General features: G+C 53.7%; 1 protein-coding gene across 2 annotated transcripts in view; it reads left to right on the top strand.

Annotated features, from left to right (window-relative positions):
• The first annotated feature begins 849 nt into the window (after nucleotides 1-849).
• The window catches only part of KLHL42 (kelch like family member 42), a 31,838-nt gene continuing 13,484 nt past the window's right edge, over nucleotides 850-19,203 (top strand). The window contains exons 1-2 of one of the 2 annotated variants that reach the window (XM_089304769.1): nucleotides 850-2,369; nucleotides 4,497-4,969. In XM_089304769.1, coding sequence (XP_089160895.1) covers nucleotides 880-2,369; nucleotides 4,497-4,803 — 1,797 coding nt within the window. In that variant the 5' untranslated portion in view covers nucleotides 850-879 and the 3' untranslated portion in view covers nucleotides 4,804-4,969. Of the gene's footprint in view, nucleotides 2,370-4,496; nucleotides 4,970-19,203 lie in introns of those variants that run through there. The other variant, XM_002712726.6, reaches the window with a different exon arrangement.

Consider the following 19,203-nt stretch of genomic DNA (forward strand, 5'->3'; position numbering starts at 1 on the left):
TGAAGAGAGCAGAAACAAAAGGATTAAGATGGGGCGTGTGTGTGTGGGTGGGTGGGTGGGGGCTTCGTGATCAACCAACTGCAACTGGCTGTTAGGGCCACCTGGTTGTGTGATGGAAGGGTCTCAGCCTGGTGAAGTGACCTTGAGCGTGAGTGACTCCATGACAGTGAGGAGTTTAGTCCAAACCAGCGGCCTTCTGTGATTTTTATTTAACGCTATTCAAAGGCACTGTCACCAGACTGTCCCTCTCCGAAGTCAGGAGCGCTGATGGTAGAGGTGAGTCTTCTAACAGCCACGTGCAGTGTCACAGTTGTCTGAATCCTAACGGAGGTGCTGGTGTCAACCCTAACAAAAATAAGGGAAGCTAGGGTTCTGACCGCTGCTGCTGGACAGTGACGACCCCAAGAGTCCGCTTGAACCACGCGGGCTTGCACAAAGGGCACTAACACAAAACGGACTTGTGCAAGGACCTCCGCGCGGTCACTGGCTGGCACCCCGTTCCTGGTCAAAGCGTCTTCTGGGAATCCTCGATTTTGCCCTTAAAAGCCTCCCCTGGCTTTGCCCCCCTGGCGCCCGCCCGCAGCTCCCCGGGTGGCGCGCGGGGCTTCCCCTCGCCGTGGGATCCGCAGATCTGGCATTGACTGTACCATCTTTGTGTTTGTCAGCAACCGAGAGGACGCGGAAAAGCACAGGGTTTTGCCTCCTAGTTCTTACCGGGGGGGGGGGGGGGTAGGACAAGGAGGTGGTGGGAAAACCTGATTCTAAAACAGAGGGCACGTGGGCTGACTTCACGGACACGAGGGGGACCTCGGGCTGTCCCTGAAGAGAGACGAGGACCCCAGACCACCTGGGCCGCCGGCCGGGCCCTTCTCCCACAAGATGGCTCCTGCTCGACGACCACACCGGACAGGTGGCTCCGGGCGCCTGGGCCTTGAGGGGGCGACCCCCCGGTTTGGCCCCCGGACCCGGAACTCTCTTCAGCCCTTCCTTGTCACGCTTGCTCCCCCTTCCTTCGCCCTGAGCGAGCGGCCGGCTCCGGGCTCCCCCGCGTCGGGCCGCCGGCGTCCCCGCAGCCCGGCCCCGGCCCGCACCTGCCCGCGCGCCCCCCACGCCGGGTCCAGCCGCGGCGCGGCCGGCGGGCGGAAGTGCGAGGGCCGGCGGGGGAGGAGGCTGCCGGCGGCCGGCTGCGGGCTGGGATTCCCTCCCCGCCTGACGCGGCGGCCGGGGGAGCCCGCGCGCGGCGGCCCGGCCTTTTTTGGTGCTGAGGGAGCCCCGCAGGCTGGGCCGCCCCCGGGGGTGGTGGTGGTGGTGCTGAGGAGCTCGGCCCGAGTCCCCGTCGCCGCCGCCCGGGAGGAGGGGCTGCCCGGGAAGCCGGGCGCAGCCGCGGCCGCCCTCGCCCGCCCGCGCTCCGGGCCGCCCTGCCGTGGCGCGCCCCGCGCGGCCCCGGGCTTGCGCGCAGAGCTGGCGGGCAGCGGCCCCGCGCGCGGCGGCTCAGCCATGTCGGCCGAGGAGGTGGTGCAGATCCGCCTGGAGGGCCGCTGCTACCCGGTAAGCAAGAGGAAGCTCATCGAGCAGAGCGACTACTTCCGCGCCCTCTACCGCTCCGGCATGCGCGAGGCCCTGAGCCCGGAGGCCGGCGGCCCCGAGGTGCAGCAGCTGCGCGGCCTGAGCGCGCCGGGCCTGCGGCTCGTGCTCGACTTCATCAACGCCGGCGGCGCCCGCGAGGGCTGGCAGCTGGGCCCGCGCGGGGACAAGGGCGGCGCGGGCGATGGCGAGGAGGAGCTGGACGAAGCGAGCCTGCTCGCCGCGCTCGTGGAGGCGGCTTCCTTCCTGCAGGTCACGTCCCTGCTGCAGCTGCTGCTGTCCCAGGTGCGGCTCACCAACTGCCTGGAGCTGTACCGCCTGGCGCAGGTGTACGGCCTGCCCGACCTGCAGGACGCCTGCCTGCGCTTCATGGCCGTGCACTTCCACGAGGTGCTGTGCAAGCCCCAGTTCCACCTGCTGGGGTCGCCTCCCCCGGCTCCGGGGGACGTCAGCCTCAAGCAGAGGTTGAGGGAGGCCCGGATGACGGGGACCCCGGTCCTAGTGGCCCTGGGGGACTTCCTGGGCGGCCCCCTGGCGCCGCACCCCTACCAGGGGGAGCCGCCGTCCATGCTCAGGTACGAGGAGATGACTGAGCGCTGGTTCCCGCTGGCCAACAACCTGCCCCCGGACCTGGTCAACGTCAGGGGCTACGGCTCGGCCACTCTGGACAACTACCTCTTCATCGTGGGCGGCTACAGGATCACCAGCCAGGAGATCTCCGCCGCGCATTCGTACAACCCCAGCACCAACGAGTGGCTCCAGGTGGCCTCCATGAACCAGAAGAGGTAGGCGCCTGGCCCGGGGCTGCTGCTGGGCGTGCAGCTCCCTGGTCCACTCCTTCCGTCGTTGTTCCAGGGTTTGCTGGGCAGCCCCCTGGAGGTGTGCTGGGGGTGGGGGAGGGATGACACCCCCGGGAGCCGGGCTGGCTCTGGCGTTGGCGGGGTTCCCAGCGAGCAGAGGCCCCGGGAGGATGAGGTCAGCCAGCGCGCCTGGGTGGCTGCCTTGCAGGTCTTGTGTTCTTAAGCAACACGATTTCCTCTGCTTCTCTCCTGGTGGGAAAAACAATGTGGCTTCCTAGAAGGGCCGGTTTATTTAAAAAAGGCTGCTGTTTAAGTTTCATCTTTACAGATGTTTCCTTCTCTTTAGTTTTCAGGTTCTGATGGTGATTCTAAAGACACACTGGACAGTTACCTGTCATGCTGACTTGGGGTGCCTTTTTTTTTTTTTAACCTGTCAGTGACTTTGAAGCTTTTCACCCTGGAGCACCAATATATGATCAGGACACAGTCCCTGGAAAGTGACCAGAATTTGCTGTGTAGGATTCTGTCTTAGTTTTTGTTCTCTCTTTTGCTTCTTCCTTCTCAGTGTCATTGACCCAAAGGGTGAGCCTGGCGGTAGTCACCTGTGGAATTGGAATCCAGCCACCCTAGCTGTACTCAGGGCGCTGGTTCTCGGACCCAGTCGGATACCAGTCTGGAAGCCTTCTATGAGATGGCAGTGTTTGACATAACCTCTGCGTGTCCTTTCCCCCGCCCCAAACATTTTATGTCTTCTCTAGATTGCCTGTAATGCCTGTGGTATGAATGCTGTGTACATGATAGTTGATTTATTTATTTATTTGAGAGGTAGCGTTACAGAGACGGAGAGGAAGAGACAGAGGTCTTCCATCCACTGGTTCACTCCGCAAATGGATGTACCAGCTGGATCTGGGCCAACCTGAAGCCAGGAGCCACGAGCTTCTTCTGGGTCTCCCACAAGGGTACGGAGACCCACACCCTTGGGCCATCTTCCATTGGTTTCCCAGGCCATTAGCAGAGAGCTGGATTGGAAGTGGAGCAGCTGGGTTTTGAACTGGCGCCCAGTTGGGTCTTGAACCAGCACTCATATGGGATGCAGGTGCCACAAGTGGAGGCTTCACCCTGCTACACCACAGCGCTGACTGTATGCTGTATGTTTTAAGGGAACAAGAGAGAAATTCTGTACACCTTCTGTACACCCGTGATTTTTGGTTTGGGTGTTGTCTCCCCTCATTTGGCTCCATAGAGATGGAGGGCCGACTGTATTCCTATCACCCCTACCATCTCCCTACCAGGTCTACAAACTCCACAATGACTTGAAGAAAGGAAAAAAAAAAAAAAAAAAAAAGGCAACATGGGGCCTGCGGTGGGTGGGCAAGTAGTAGAGAAAGGGGCCAAGCGGAGAGCAGGTACTGGAAGAGGTGGTGGGGCGGGGGGAGGGAAGGAGAGAAGGAGGGAAGCAGCTTCCTTTTGCTATCGACACCTTCATACGTCTGCCTGGAAGCGTGGAGCAGGGACTGCAGGCCTCACAGTGTGGGGAGTCCTCGTCACAGGTGCTGGACTCGGGGTTGGGTTCTGCCACACCGCAAAATTCGCTTTGCAAAGTATGCTGCTTTCCTGGTGACACAGAACAGCGGAGTCACCGGAAATAGGAGAGTGCAGAGAAACCCAGACTGTTGCTCCCGCCGCCTCCTAGAGGCAGTAACTGCAGAGCAGCATGTTTTCTTCCAGCCTCTTTTATTTTTAAATTTGTACTTTTTATTTGAAAGATAGAGCGAGAGTGTGAGTTCTCACCTCCTGGTTCACTCCCCCAGTACCCTAACAGCCAGAGCTTGGCCAGGCTAAGCCAGGAGCCAGGTCTCCCAGGTGGATGGCAGGGACCCAAGGACTTGAGCCATCACCTGCTGCCTCCCAGGGTGTGCGCTGGCAGGAAGCTGGGTCAGAAGCAGAGATGGGACTCGATCCCGGGCACTGCAACGTGGGATGTGGGCAGCTCAGCCCACTGTGCCACAATGCCTGCCTCCAAAAGTTGTTTTTTCCTCTGTACAAATCCTTGGTAGTACTTTTTTAAAATACATTTTTATTTCTTTTCTTTTCTCTCTCTTTTTTTGAAAGGCAAAGAGAAAAATCTGCCACCTGCTGGTTCATTCCCCCAGTGCCTGCATCAGCCTGGACTGGGCCAGGCCAAAGCGAGGAGCTGGGAATCCAATGCAGGTCTCCCGCGTTGGTGGCAGGACCTGAGAACTTCAGCCATCACTTGCTGCCTCACAGGGTGCACGTTAGCAGGAAGCTGGAATCTGAAGCAGAGCCACTCGATATGGGACGTTTGCATCCCAGGAGGCGGCGTCTGCTGTCCCAAGCGCCCACCCTCCTTCATATTCTTTGCCTTTTTTTCCTGGGAATTGTCTTTCTATGCTTTTAAACAAGAAAATTGGAGCCACTGGCATACATACTTTTCAGGAAACTTGTCAATGACATGAAAAACGACAGAGTGAAAAATATGTGTATGGACATATTGAAATATTCTAAATATACAAACATCTATAAATTTATAATTGCATGGTTATGTAAAGATGTTGATAGCAAAAGGAAGAATATATAGGAGTACTCAGTGCGCAGAGGGGTAACACCTTGTAGGTGCCATCAGGGGGTGCACTTTGTTGTGGCACTTGGTGTTTCTGCTTAGCAGTCTACTTTTTTTTTTTTTTTTTAAAGATTTATTTATTTGGTAGTCAGGGGTGGGATGTCTTCCATCCTCTGGTTCACGCCCCAACTGACCACAATGGCCGGAGCTGGGCCAATCAGAAGCCAGGAGCCAGGAGCTTCTTCTGGGTCTCCTACATGGGTGCAGGGGGCCCAAGGAGTTGAGCCATCTTCTGCTGCTTTCCCAGGTGTCGCTCCCCCTCTTCGTGGAGGAACGACACAGAGTCCTGCCTAGGCTTCATATCCGAGTCACGGCACCATTATGTCGCTCCCCCTCTTCGTGGAGGAACGACACTAAGCCCTGCCTAGGCTTCATATCCGAGTCACGGCACCATTATGTCGCTCCCCGTCTTCGTGGGGGAACGACACAGGACCCTGCGCTGTTCTTTCGTCTGCTCGGCCCTCCCCGGGTTTGCTGCTGGTTCTTCCCGGGTTGGCTACCATCCCTTCCACCTCCGTGGAAGGGCAGTTCCCCCTGGCCGCATTCCCCACTTCCGCAGGGGAGCGGCACACCGCCGGCCGGCTTTCTCGGGGGCTGCACGGGTTCCCTTAGATGTTCCCCATAGATGTTCCCGGTGCATGCCGTCTCTCTCCTCCTTTATAGTCCTTCTCTGCCAATCCCAACTCGGCTGCCCACACGCCGAGTACGCTGCTCTCCAATCAGGAGCAAGTCCTACAGTTAATTGGTTGAACTGGAGGCAGCTGTGCGGAAGCTGTTTACTTCTCTCCCAGCGCCATATTGTGGGAGAGCAGATGCATAGAATAAGTCCTAATTCGAGTAACTTAGTCTAGTCCGGATTGCTCCCCACAGATCCCCCTTTCTTTTTATTTTTGGCGTTGATACGCGCCTGTCTTCGGTGTCCCGCGGCACACACTAGAGTTGCCACAGGCTCTTACAAGTCCTATCCATCAGGCAAACCGAATCCGGGTCCTCTCTTCGCCATGTTGTGAGGAGGTTTTTAGGCGCTGATGCGTGCCTGTGTTCGGTGCCCTGCAGCGCATACTCTGCTCTGCTAGAACTGCCTGCAGGTGTTTACAAAACCTATCAGGCAAACCGAATCCAAGCCTTCTCATTGCCGTATTGTGGGGGAGACTTATTAGTGTTGGTTTGTGCCTATCTTCGGTGACCTGCAGCTCATACTCTGGTCGAGCTTTGCTGGCGCTTACCGCCTTAAATCAGGCAGACCGAATCCAAGCTTAATATTGTTGTATTGTGGGGAAGCCTTACTGATGTTAATTCGTGCCTGTCTTCGGTGACCTGCGGCGCATAAGCTGCTAGCTGCCCGCAGGTGCTCATCGCCTCACTTGATTAGGCAGACCGAATCCAAGCTCTCACATTGCAGTGTTGTAGGGAGGCCTTTTTATTTCTCTATTTCTCTATCTCCGGGCATTCCTATTTCTCCCATTTTACTTCTATCTTCCAGCATTCCTATTTTTCTCACTTTACTTCTAAAACTTCTGTTTCTCTTATCCCTGCGGCTTTCCGGCACCTCGCCCCGCCGGCGGGTTCCCGGCTCTGCGCCGCTTCAGCCCGCGCGCCTCTCTCATCTGCGCAGCTTCCCGGCTTTGCGCGGCTCGGCTTTGCGCGCTCCGCGGTCTCCACGCTTAACCCTTTCGCGTCTGAACCACGGCCTACGCCAGCGTTCCCTATCTATTCACGCCCCGTGCTCTCTCTGCACGCGGCGGCTTCCGCGAGTAACACAGCGTAGCTTGCGTCTCCGCCACTAGGATTCAATCTAAGTTCCCCGGGCTAGCCTGGCGAATTCAACCCAGCGTACGTCTCCGCCCCACGATTTGGCTTCCCGTCCTTTGCTCCCCGGGCTAATCAGACGGATCCCAATCTGGCTTACGTCTCAGCTTCTGGCTTCAACTTTTCGCCCCCTATTCCCGGGCTAACTTGAGAACCCCAAAGTGGCTTTCGTTTCCGCCTCGGCCTGCCCCCCGCGGCTTCAATTTCCCTAACATTTTTCTCTACCCGGTATGTTTCCCCAAGCTTTCTTCCAACAATACTCCTCCCTCATTTCTCCTGGCCTCTCCCCACAGTCTGCATCCGAGTCTGTTTGTTCTAGCTTTCACTTTCGCTTTCGACCTTAGAGATTTCTCCCAGCTTCCCCCCGTAGTCCGTATCCGAGTCTATGCCTAGGCTTTCAATAGCTTCTTCCGGCTCCTTTTTCGTCCGGCTTTTCCCTAGGCTGTTTGCTAGTTTCTCTCTCCGATATTTTCCCTAGTTCTTCCCTCCTAAGTTTCATATCCGTCCTAAGTTTCCTATCCGAGTCATGTTTCCTATCCGAGTCACGGCACCATTATGTCGCTCCCCCTCTTCGTGGAGGAACGACACAGAGTCCTGCCTAGGCTTCATATCCGAGTCACGGCACCATTATGTCGCTCCCCCTCTTCGTGGAGGAACGACACTAAGCCCTGCCTAGGCTTCATATCCGAGTCACGGCACCATTATGTCGCTCCCCGTCTTCGTGGGGGAACGACACAGGACCCTGCGCTGTTCTTTCGTCTGCTCGGCCCTCCCCGGGTTTGCTGCTGGTTCTTCCCGGGTTGGCTACCATCCCTTCCACCTCCGTGGAAGGGCAGTTCCCCCTGGCCGCATTCCCCACTTCCGCAGGGGAGCGGCACACCGCCGGCCGGCTTTCTCGGGGGCTGCACGGGTTCCCTTAGATGTTCCCCATAGATGTTCCCGGTGCATGCCGTCTCTCTCCTCCTTTATAGTCCTTCTCTGCCAATCCCAACTCGGCTGCCCACACGCCGAGTACGCTGCTCTCCAATCAGGAGCAAGTCCTACAGTTAATTGGTTGAACTGGAGGCAGCTGTGCGGAAGCTGTTTACTTCTCTCCCAGCGCCATATTGTGGGAGAGCAGATGCATAGAATAAGTCCTAATTCGAGTAACTTAGTCTAGTCCGGATTGCTCCCCACACCAGGCTATAGCAGAGAGCCAGATTGGAAGCGGGACAGCTGGGATTCAAACTGGTACCCATATGGGATGCCGGCACTGCAGGCGGTGGCTTTACCTGCTGTGCCACAGCGCCGGCCCCTTAGCGGCGGGCTTTACTGAGTTGCTTTCCATGTCAGCAGATGCAGCCTCTCTCCCTGCTAATGCTGTGTAGCACTGAAGCCTTGAGAAGGTTCCCTAATGTGATCAGCCCTTCCCTTGTTCATGAACCTCAGGTTGCTTCTGTGTGCCATTATAAACAGCGTTACATTGAACACCCCTTAGGGGTGTATATTCGGCTTAAGTGACTTAATTCCAGATGTCACATTCCTGGCATCCCTGGGCAGGTGGGGCAAAGTGTATGCACATTTGACATTTGGGTGCCTCCTGCCAAATTACCCATCCAGAAATTCTTCTGATTTCCTCTCTACCAATGGTGTTTGACCTGCCAGTTCCCTGTACGCTTGCCAAGACCAGATATTATCATGTGCACCCCCACCCCAGTCTGATGGACAGAAGCACTGGTGGGATTTTTCCCTGGTTAGAAGGGAGATTGTTCTTTTCCTATCTTTATTGGCCATTTGTATTTCTTTCCTGAATGCTTTTTGCCAGGTTTTCCAAACTTGGCTTATATTTTTCTTGTTTGAGTAGTTCCGTGTATGTTTACGGATCTCTTTTGTCAGGTAGTGTTGTACAGTTATTTTGTATTGGAGAACTGCTGCCCCATAGTGCCCTCTCAGCTACAGTAATTCCCAAGTGGAAGTCAGATTGGTGTTCCCAACTGAATACCCTAATTTATTTTTAAGAGTTATGCATTTATTTGAAAGGCAAAGTGATAGGGAGAGAGACAGATTCCCCCATCTGCTGGTTCATTCTCCTACAGAACACGACGGGTGTGGGGGACAGGGGACAGGCTGAAGCCAGGAGCCTAGAACTCCATCCAGGTCATGCATATGGAGGGCAGAGGCCTAAGCATTTGGACACCTTCTGCTGCTTTCCTAGGCACTTTTCTTTTTTTTTTTTTTTTTTTAAGATGTATGTATTTATTTGAAAGGCAGATTTACAGAGAGTGAAGGAGAGACAGAGAGAGAGAGGTCTTCCATCTATTGGTGCACTCCCCCAGTGGCTGCAGTGATCGGAGCTGGGCCAATCTGAAGCCAGGAGCTAGGAGCTTCTTCGGGTGTCCCGTGTGGGTGCAGGGGGCCAAGAAGTTGGGCCATTTTCTGCTGCTTTCCCAGGTGCATCATCAGGGAGCTGACTCAGAAGTGGAGCAGCTAGGACTTAAACTGATGCTGTAATATGGGATGCCAGCGTTTCAATCTTTGACTTAAACTGCTGTGCTGCAATGCCTGCCCTAATTATCCTTATTTTAAAATGTTGGCAACTTATTCCACTTGAAAAACAAGCAGGGGAGGTATCAGGCTAGTAGGTAAGCTGCCATTTAGACTGCGTATGTCTCACATCAGAGTGCCCATGTTGAAGTCCCAGCTGTGCTTCGGATTCCAGCTTCCTGCTCATGCCGGTCCTCAGAGGCAGCAGAGGTGGCTCCAGTTGGGCCAGGTCCCTGCTGTCTGCATGGAAGGCCTGGGTTGAGTTCCTGGCTTGCAGCTTTGACTTCAGTCCTGGCCCCAGTCCAGTCCTGGCTACTGCAGGCATTTGGGGAGTGAACCAGAGGATAGGAGGTGTCTGTGTCTGTGTCTCTCTCCCTCTCAAATAGATTAAAAGCAAACAAGTCATCAGCATCCACAGGAACTTTGCAAAGCAAACAAAATGCAGCCAGCACCAGCCTTGCGAGCCTCCCGGTATAGATTTCGGGTTTGTGGTCTATTCCCGGATGAAGGAAGCCGACCTTTCTCATAGTCAGATTTGTCATGTTTGGAGGTTTTGTGTCTTGCACAGGAGAGGCTCCTGCAAGCCAGGATTATAAAATAGCCTGTATCGCATTCTGCCTGCTTTACCTGTAGATCTGCATCTACCTCGCATTTACTTTCACGTAATTGGTAACGAAAGGCCACAGCCGTGATTTGCAACATCAGCTCTCACAGGCTCGCTTTCCTGCTTCCAAGCTGGCAGGCTCACTGCTGTGGCATCAGGGACATGTTTTCAGGTTGTGGAAGCCTTGCAACGTACTTGATTGTCTGGGAGAACTGAGGCCACTTTGTTTTAATTCTGTTGGCTGTTTCCTTCTTTAGATCAACATTAGAATCAGTTTGTCCTGTTGCGTTGGGGTTTTGGTGGAGAGCACGTTATGATGGCAAGTTAATTTAGAGAAGGCGTTTCAGTGTCTTAATACCGTGCCTCACCCCCCCCTCCACAGTTTCAGTTATCTTTCTTTCTTCATGTAGTCAGTAAGTTTTTTGTTAGGGTTATTCTTAGGTATTTTGTAGTTGTTTTTTGCCCTAAGATACTTTTTTTTTTTTAAAGACTTATTTACTTATTTGAAAGGTAGCGTTACAGAGAGGCAGAGGTGGAGGGAGGGAGAGAGGGAGCAGGGAGAGAGAGAGAGAGAGGTCTTCCATCTGCTGGTTCACTCCCCAGTTGGCCGCAGCAGCCTGAGCTGAGCTGATCCGAAGCCAGAAGCCAGGAGCTTCTTCTGCATCTCCCACGTGGGTGCAGGGGCCCAAGCACTTGGGCCATCTTCCACTGCTTTCCCAGGCCATGGCAGAGAGCTGGATTGGAAGTGGAGCAGCCAGGTCTCAAACTGGTGCCCATATGGGATGCCAGCACTGCAGGCATCAGCTTTACCCACTATGCCACAGTGCCAGCCCCTCATGATACTTTCTGACTGGTTATTGATACTGCTTTGGAATTTAAAAAAATTATTCAAGTGGCAGAGAGAGAGAGAGAGTGAGCGACAGAGACAGATAGTTCCCATCTGCTGCTTCTGTTCTCACATGCTGGAAACCAGGACCTGGGAAACAGTCCAGGTCTTCCCTGTGGGTGGCAGGAACCCAGTTTTTGGAGCTGTGGCCCAGTGTCTCCCAGGTCTGTGTTGTCAGGAAGCTGGAATGGGGAGCCAGAGCTGGGTGTGGGATCCTAGCACTCCTATGCGAGGCACCTAATATCTTTTTTTTTTTTTTTTTTTTTTTGATAGAGTGGACAGTGAGAGAGAGACAGAGAGAAAGGTCTTCCTTTACCATTGGTTCACCCTCCAATGGCCGCCACGGCCGGCGCATCGCGCTGATCCGAAGGCAGGAGCCAGGTGCTTCTCCTGGTCTCCCATGTGGGTGCAGGGCCCAAGCACTTGGGCCATCCTCCACTGCACTCCCTGGCCACAGCAGAGAGCTGGCCTGGAAGAGGGGCAACTGGGACGGAATCCGGCACCCCGACCGGGACTAGAACCTGGTGTGCCGGTGCCGCAAGGTGGAGGATTAGCCTAGTGAGCCGTGGTGCCGGCTCCTAATGTCTTAACTGCCACCAGACTGCCGCCCCTTGGTGGGGTTGGATACTGCTCCTCTCTCCTTGCCTGAGGTCCGACACCCCCACACCAGGAGTCCCTCCTGGCCCCTGCAGTGCTGAGCACTCCCACTCTGCTCCTCTAGCGTCTCAGGCTCTCTCCTGGCCTGGACAGGAGATTCTCTCACTTGTAACTAGTTTTTTTTAATTTGTTAATGAAAATGAGCTTTATTACATCAAGTAATACAAAGGTGCAAGCAGTCTTAGTCATTTTCTTCCAGGTGTTTTGGTCAACTTAGAGTAAATGCAGATCTGAAGTCCACACTCAGACTTAGCATGCACATTTTGGGGGCTCCCCGGCAGGTGTGGCAGGTTGCTCCTCTTTATTTATAACTTGTGCGTTTTTTAAGAGTTGACATGTTAGGGGCTGGTGCTTTGGTGTAGCAGGTAAAGCCTCTGCCTGCAGTGCCAGCATCCCATATGCACACTGCTTTGAGTCCTGGCTGCTCTACTTCTCATCCAGCTCTCTGCTATGGCCAGGGAAAGCAGTAGAAGATGGCCCAAGTCCTTGGGCCCCTGCACCGGTGTGGGAGACCTGGCAGAAGCTCCTGGCTCCTGACTACAGATCGGCTCAGCTTTGGGTGTTGTGGCCATCTGGGGAGTGAACCAGCGGATGGAAGACCTCTCTCTCCCTCTCTATCTGACTCTCTTTCTCTCTTTGTGTAACTCTGACTTTCAAATTAAAAAAAAAAAAGTTGACATGTTAATAGCCATGCAAATACTTACGCAATAAAGAAATTCCATTAGCAAAATCTACACAGCATGGCACGGTAGAGGCTGGCCATTAAGGAGTGAGCTATCAGTGTGCATCACTTGTGTGGGGCCTCTGACCCTCCGCATGGAGAACTCTGACTTGTTCACTGCCTATTTGTGTTCCTACCATAACGAGGCATGCAGTGAGTAACCAGTGGGCACTTAGATAGGTGGGGGTTGTTTTAAAATTGTGGAATACAGTTTAAGATTGCATAAAGGTGAATGTGTGATCTTACATTCTGCCTTTAAAGTGTAGCATTTTTAGTGAACATATTTACTTTTAGCCATCATTGTATTTGAGAGTGGCTAGAAAGGTTGTGGGTGGTATTGAATGGAGTACCTACTCTGCACTAGATAACCTTGCTTTGCACATGGTATCTCACTTTTCCTCACAGGGACTCTGTTAGGTTCCCATTGTAGAGAGGCAGCAAATGAGCCTCAGGGACTTGTAAGAGGTACAGTAATCAAAATGGAAATGCCCATTGAGTCTTTCTAATTATTTAAATGGTTTACAAGAAGAGGTGCACACCTCCTGAATCAGGGCTGCTTTTCAAAGCATCGTCACAAGTGCCTCTCAGCTGTCAAGTTGACACCTGTCAAGTTCAGCCTCTTCTGAGTTATCATTGGATGAACAGTAATACAAGGGGACTTCAAAAGTTCATGGGAAATGGCGCCGGCACCCCGGGTTCTAGTCCTGGTTGGGGTGCCGGTTCTGTCCCGGTTGCTCCTCTTCCAGTCCAGCTCTCTGCTATGGCCCAGGAAGGCAGTGGAGGATGGCTCATGTCCTTGGGCCTTGCACCCGCATGGGAGACTAGGAGGAAGCACCTGGCTCTTGGCTTTGGATCTGCACAGTGCCGGCTGCAATGCAGCGGCCGTAGTGGTCACTTGGGGGATGAAGCAATGGAAAAAGGAAGACCTTTCTCTCTGTCTCTCTCTCTCTCTCACTGTCTAACCCTACCTGTCAAAAAGAAAAGAAAAAAGAAATGCAAGTGGCTTTGGTGCCATGAATTTTGGAACCCATGCCTTGTTTTCCATCATAATGCGTGTCTGTGAGCTTCATGAGGACTGTGCATAGATGATGTAGCTCCTGCCCTTAGGGTGTTTGAAAATGGAATGTAGGTACTGAGACAGGTGGATAGGAAACCAGCCCGGGATTGTTCCCAGGTCATGTCCCAGTGCAGGTTCTGTGCTGGGAAAAGTCATCACCTTAAAAGTAACACACAGCCTGTGGCAGGAACCTTGATTCATATCTGATGGGGCTGCCTGTAACTTTGAGAAAGGGTCAAGGGCAGCACCACCCACATCCCCAGGGACTGTGCGGGCAGTGATGTCATCCACGGTCGGTCGGTAAGGATGGGTTTATGAAGCCCTTGGCTTTGTTGAGGAAGTAGAGCTGAGCAGTGAGTGGGAAGGAGATGGCTGGTGGTGTGTTCGTGGAGTGGGAAGTGGCAGGAAGCAGCACACGGTCCGGGTCTGCAAACAGAATGACCGTGCTCAGCCTTAGCGATTCTCCTAACCTCTCGGCCTAGGTTTCAGAGCACTTCTAGAGCGAGGAAACCGTGAGAGGCTTTGTCCTCTGTGGTTAATGCTGCCAGGGAACGGGCTGTGTCTGCTCCTCTCCCCGCCGGTTTCTTGGCTGGCAGTTTAAGTTGCTTTTTGTGTCTGTGCTTTTTGAGTTTCTCAGAGGTGGTAGTAGGCCAGCAGTGGTGACAATTTCTTTTTTTTTTTTTTTTTTTGAAGACTTTACTTAATTATTTCAAAGGCAGAGTGAGGGAGGGGTGGCGAGAGAGATCTTCCATCCACTGGTTCACTCCCCAAATGACCACAATGGCCAGAGCTGGGCCAGGCTGAAGCCAGGAGCCTGGAGCTTCATCTGGATCTCACATGGGTTCAGGGACCCAAGCACCTGGGCCATCTTCCACTGCCTCCCCAGGCACATTAACAGGGATTAGCTGGATTGGAAATGGAGTAGCCGGGACTCGAGCCAATGCCCAAATGGGATGCTGGCATTGTAGGCGGTGGCTTAACCCGCTGCACTGCAGTGCCGGCTGGGACAGTTTTTCTTTCTCCCCTGCCCTGAGATGGTGGTGGGGGGTTAGTACTTGCGGAAGCGGCAGAAGGCAGGCAGAGGGGAAGGAGGGGACCCAAGGGGCTGGATGCTCCACGAATGATGCAGGCGTCTTTGGACAGCTGAGAAGGGGTCTTGGTGCTGCAGCAGAACCGTGCTTCAGAGGCGTCGAGTGTCTGACGCCACGAGTGACAGCTGCTGTGGGTTCTCTCTGTGCTCCCTACTTCAGGGGTCACTTCCTGTTTCCTGTTGACAGCATCCCTGTGAGATGGGTTTGTGATTGACTCCCTTTTCCCAAAGGGGAAACAGAGGTTCGACAAACTTAATTATCTCCCACCTCATCGCAGGGCCAGGCTCCAGGTCACTCTGTCATCCTGCTCGCTAGGTTGTGCACAGCTACTGGGAACACCTGAAAGCTGCCTGCTGGTGTTGAGCACATTTCATGTTACTTAGCTTTAAGGCTATAGAGAGGTTGGGGTTTTTTTTTTGCATTATTTTTTATAAAAGTTTTATTTGAAAGAGGTGGGATGGAGGAGACAGAGAAATCTTCCATCTGCTGGTTCACTCCCCATGTGGCAGCAACAGCCAGGGCTGGGCCAGGCTAAAGCCAGGAGCCAGGAGTTTGTTCTGGGGCTCCCAAGTGGGTGGGTATACTTAGGTAGTTGAGCCATCACACTGCTGCGTTCCGGCATTAGCAGGAAGTGGCATCAGGAGCCGAGGTGGGAGTCTACCCCAGGCACTCCCAGCTGGGATGCGGCGTCTGAAGTGGCGGCTTGCCCTGTGTGCCACAATGCCTGCCCCTAGGGAGCTTTTGATTTCTTACAAGTGAATTAGAAATTAAATTGCTGTCTTAGCTAATTCTTCTCACCTGCAGTTCTGTTTATTGGAAGTAAATCAAGGTGTGATCAGTTGATTAGGATTTGGTTTTAAAATTCCTTTTGTCTACGGAGCACATGGATGTCAGGGATTGATATTAAGAAGGCAATGTGGAGATGGAAATTTTGAAAAGTGATTGACAGCTCGGGTTCACGCCTTTACTGTCCAGGAGGTGGAGAGTGGAAGAGCTGTTCTCAGGAGCTAAGTGGTGGCAGTTTGTGGACGAGAGCGGTGCCGTGTGCAGAGCTGCAGAGTACCGCGTGGCCAGCAGCCACTGCCTCTGCCTGATCGTAGACTGGCCCTCGCCAGCAGAGACCTGGGCTGTGACACATACCGGCATCACCCGGAGGCCTGCAGGGAGGGCCTTCCTTCTGAGAGCCTCGGCCTTGTCTGCTCTCACTGTGTGCAGGCCTCTGCTGCTCCCCTCATCCCCTTTCTTCTTCTTTTAAAGATTTATTGATTTATTTGAAAGGCAGAGTTACAGAGAGCGAGACACACAGACAGAGAGAGAGAGAAAGAGAGAGAGAGAGAGAGAGAGAGAAAGGTCTTCTTTTCACTGGTTTATGTCCGAAATGGCTGCAACAGCCAAGGTTGGGTCAGGCTGAAGCCAGGAGCTTGGAATTCCATCCAGGTTTCCCACGTGGGTGGCAGGGGTTCAAGTACTCCAGCCATCTTCGTCTGCCGTTGTAGGCACATTAGTGGAGAGCTAAATCAGAAGCAGAATGGCTGGGCCTGGAACCAGGGCTCTTATATGAGATGCTGGCATTGTAAGTTGTGAGTTAACCCGCTGCATCACAGCACTGGCCCCTGTGCTGTTCTCCTCTCCACTTCATGGATGGGGAACCGAGGCACAGATACGCTGAGAGTAATTGTCCAGGGTCACACAGCTCCCGAATGGTGGAGCAGGGATTGCTGTGTGCACGCCTGGCCTCATGACTCCACGTGGTGTGGGCCTCTTCAGTACTGAGGCAGCAATTATAGCTCAGGGTGAACATTGAGGAGTTTCTTCTCCTCTCTTCAAGTGAATCTGAGCATGTTGGGGTCTGGAGAAACGGAATTGTTTACTTTTAGCTGCCTATTCATTGAGCCGCACAAAGAGGCGGCTTCCATGTTTGCTTAGGCCCAGTGGTGACGCTGGGCGAACACCAGCAACAGCTTTGATCTTAGAAAATTTACTATCTGTGTGCCTTAGGGAGCACAAACAAACTGTGGGCTGCTGAGGTTTAGTGCTTATTATTTCCGCTGGTTCCTCAAGTTTGCACACACAGAGAGAAGCATCATGGTTGGAGTCTAAGGGCCATTGGCAGCAGAGGGGGTTGTGCAACGTGAGTCAGGAGCCAACCCAGAGACTGCCACCCATGGAGGTCTGTGGGCATGAAAACTGCATGGCCACCTGGGTGTCGTGGACAGTGTGACTTGAAAAACAGAGCAAAACTAAACAAAAGTGCACTTGAATGCAAAGGGCCTCAATACGTTCTACAGTCTTGGCTCTTTAGTACGTGGCTGTTACCAATTGTCTCAGCCTGTTTGCTGCTGCTGTAACTGAATGCCATACACTGGGTCATTTATAAAGGACTCAGGTTTATTTGGCTCATGGTTTCGGGGGACTGGAGGTCCAAGAGCAAGGCGCCACCATCCGCTCAGCCACTGGTGAGGACCTTCTTGTTGCCCGGTAACATTGGAGGATGACAGGTGCGCAGGTGTACCGCCTCGGGTCTCTCTTCCTTCTCTTATAAAGTGATTCATGTAGAAGGGGCGGAGGGAGAGGGAGGGAGGGAGAAAGAGAGAGGGAGAAAGGGAGGGAATAGGAAAGGAGAGACAAAAAGAAAGATAAAACCGCTAGTGCCATGGTTGGGGCCCCTGTGTCATGCCTGATCCAACCCTAACTACACCCTCACAGCATCCTCCACTAAGTACCGTGAGTGGAGAATTGGTGGGAACCACTCGGACCAAAGCCCTAGTAGAGTTCTTGCTTGATGTGCATCACTGCGCACTGAGCACCTGCCAAGTCAAGCATGGTCAAGTTTTCACTGCCACGTTTTTGTTAAGACTTATTTACTTGAAAGGCACAATGATAGACACAGAGAGATCTTCCATCTGCTGGTTCACTCCCTTAAATGGCAGCATCAGCTGGGGCTGGGCCAGGCCAAAGCCGGGAGACAGGAACTCCATCCAGATCGCCCACTTAGGTGGCAGGGGCTAAAGCCCTTGGGGGCATCTTCTGCTGCCTTACCTATTAGCAGGGAGCTGGATCAGAAGCAGAGCAACCAGGATTTGAACTGGGTTCTGATATGAGATGCCAGAATTGCAGGTGGTGGGTTAACCCGCTGTGCCATAATGCCAGCCTACGGCCACTTCTCAATCTACCCTCGGGTGTGTGTGTGTGTGTGTGTGTGTAGCTGCCTGCTCCTTTCTTTCCTAGGATATTTCTGTTTTGGGATTGTCCTTGTGTTGGAGTTACATGTGACCCCAGAATTCACTGGATCTAGCATCTTTATTTCACACTAAAAAACATGAGAAACTGCAATACTTGTGTAATGTGTGTGGTCCGCAGTTAGTGCCAAATGTGCTTGTGGTTTTTGTTTGGATAAGTGGCTTGCTCAGCGTCACATAGGTAAAGTGGCAGGTTTGGACGTCAGGACCCCTGCTGTGGTATTCTTGTTACTACACCGGAATACGCTGGGATGGCGTGGAGAGTGTCTCAGCTCCCTGTGCCTTCTGAGGAGCTGTTTGGTGGAAGTGCCCAGCCAGCTTGCCATCAGTGTGATCCCCACGGTTGGAGCAGGGTCAGTGGCTGCCTGCCGCAGACCTGGGGCCAGAACGGCGTCTCCTCACTTGCACTGTGGCCTTTGCTGCTGCACCACGCTGCCACACGTCCCCTAGGAACTGTGGCTGGGGCGTGCATCCCAGCCGACTTGACTCAGCCATGGCAGACGCGACCCTTCTTGGCTCTCTGAGGGCCGGTCAGTCCCTGTGTGCTTTGCTGAAACAAACAGGTCCCTCCCTATCGCCAGACTTGCCTGGCCTCTGAAGCTGAGTAGCAGTGTTTCGTGCTGGGACGGACACAGGGCTTGACACCAGGGTATTTCTCTCCGTAAAATGGTGTACTGTTAGGACACAGGCACACTTGTTGATCGGGCCGTCTGTAGGGGTTGCGTGTATAGGGAGCCCGAGAATGCTGTGTCACTATTGTACTTGGTTCATTGCACAGGCTCCTCATCTTACACGTTAGGTAGCACTGTGAGAGGCTAAGACGCCCCCCTCCCAGGTAAGACGCCCGCAGCCTGCAGCCTGCATTGGGTTGCTGGGTTTCCACGCCTGGCGGTGGGCGAGACTCCAGCTTCCTGCTGATGCAGATCCTGGGAGGCAGCGGTGGTGGTTCCGGTGGTTGGGTTCTGTGCATCCACGTGGCAGCCGTGGACTGATCTCCTGTTCCTGGCTTCTGCCTGGCCTCATCTTGGCTGTTGAGGCTGCCTGAGGAGTAAACCACTGCCTCTAAAAAAAGGGGGGGGAGGGGAGAAAGGACATGCCATTCAGAGGAGGAGGGGCTGATGTGCTCAGGGATCCTGGGGGTTAAGGGGTCTCCCAAACCATCCTTTAGCAGCTGCCCTTTGCCTTTGCCAGTCTTGTCTAGGCAGCACCATGTGTGCCTCAGGATGGAGCTTCCCCGCTCACTGGGAGCAATGATGTCACCATTCTGATGGAGAGAGGCAAGGGAAGGGGTGCAGTGGGTGCATTTCTCCACCCTTTTCTGTCTAGCAGGAAGCACAGTTGCCCTTGGTATTTATGGGGTATGGGTGCTGGGGCCCCATTTGGATACCGAGGTCCACGGATATTCAAATCCCTTCTATAAATGGCCTAGTACTTGCATAGAACTTGTGCACAACATTCCTGTATACATTTTTTTTTAAAGATTTATTTATTTATATGAAAGTCAGAGTTACACAGAGAGAGGAGAGGCAGAGAGAGAGAGAGAGAGGTTTTCCATCTGATGATTCACTCCCCAGCTGGCCGCAACGGCCAG

This window comes from Oryctolagus cuniculus, chromosome 9 (genome assembly GCF_051225735.1).
Source record: "Oryctolagus cuniculus isolate XC-2025 breed Fujian yellow rabbit chromosome 9, ASM5122573v1, whole genome shotgun sequence".
Lineage (NCBI taxonomy): Eukaryota > Metazoa > Chordata > Mammalia > Lagomorpha > Leporidae > Oryctolagus > Oryctolagus cuniculus.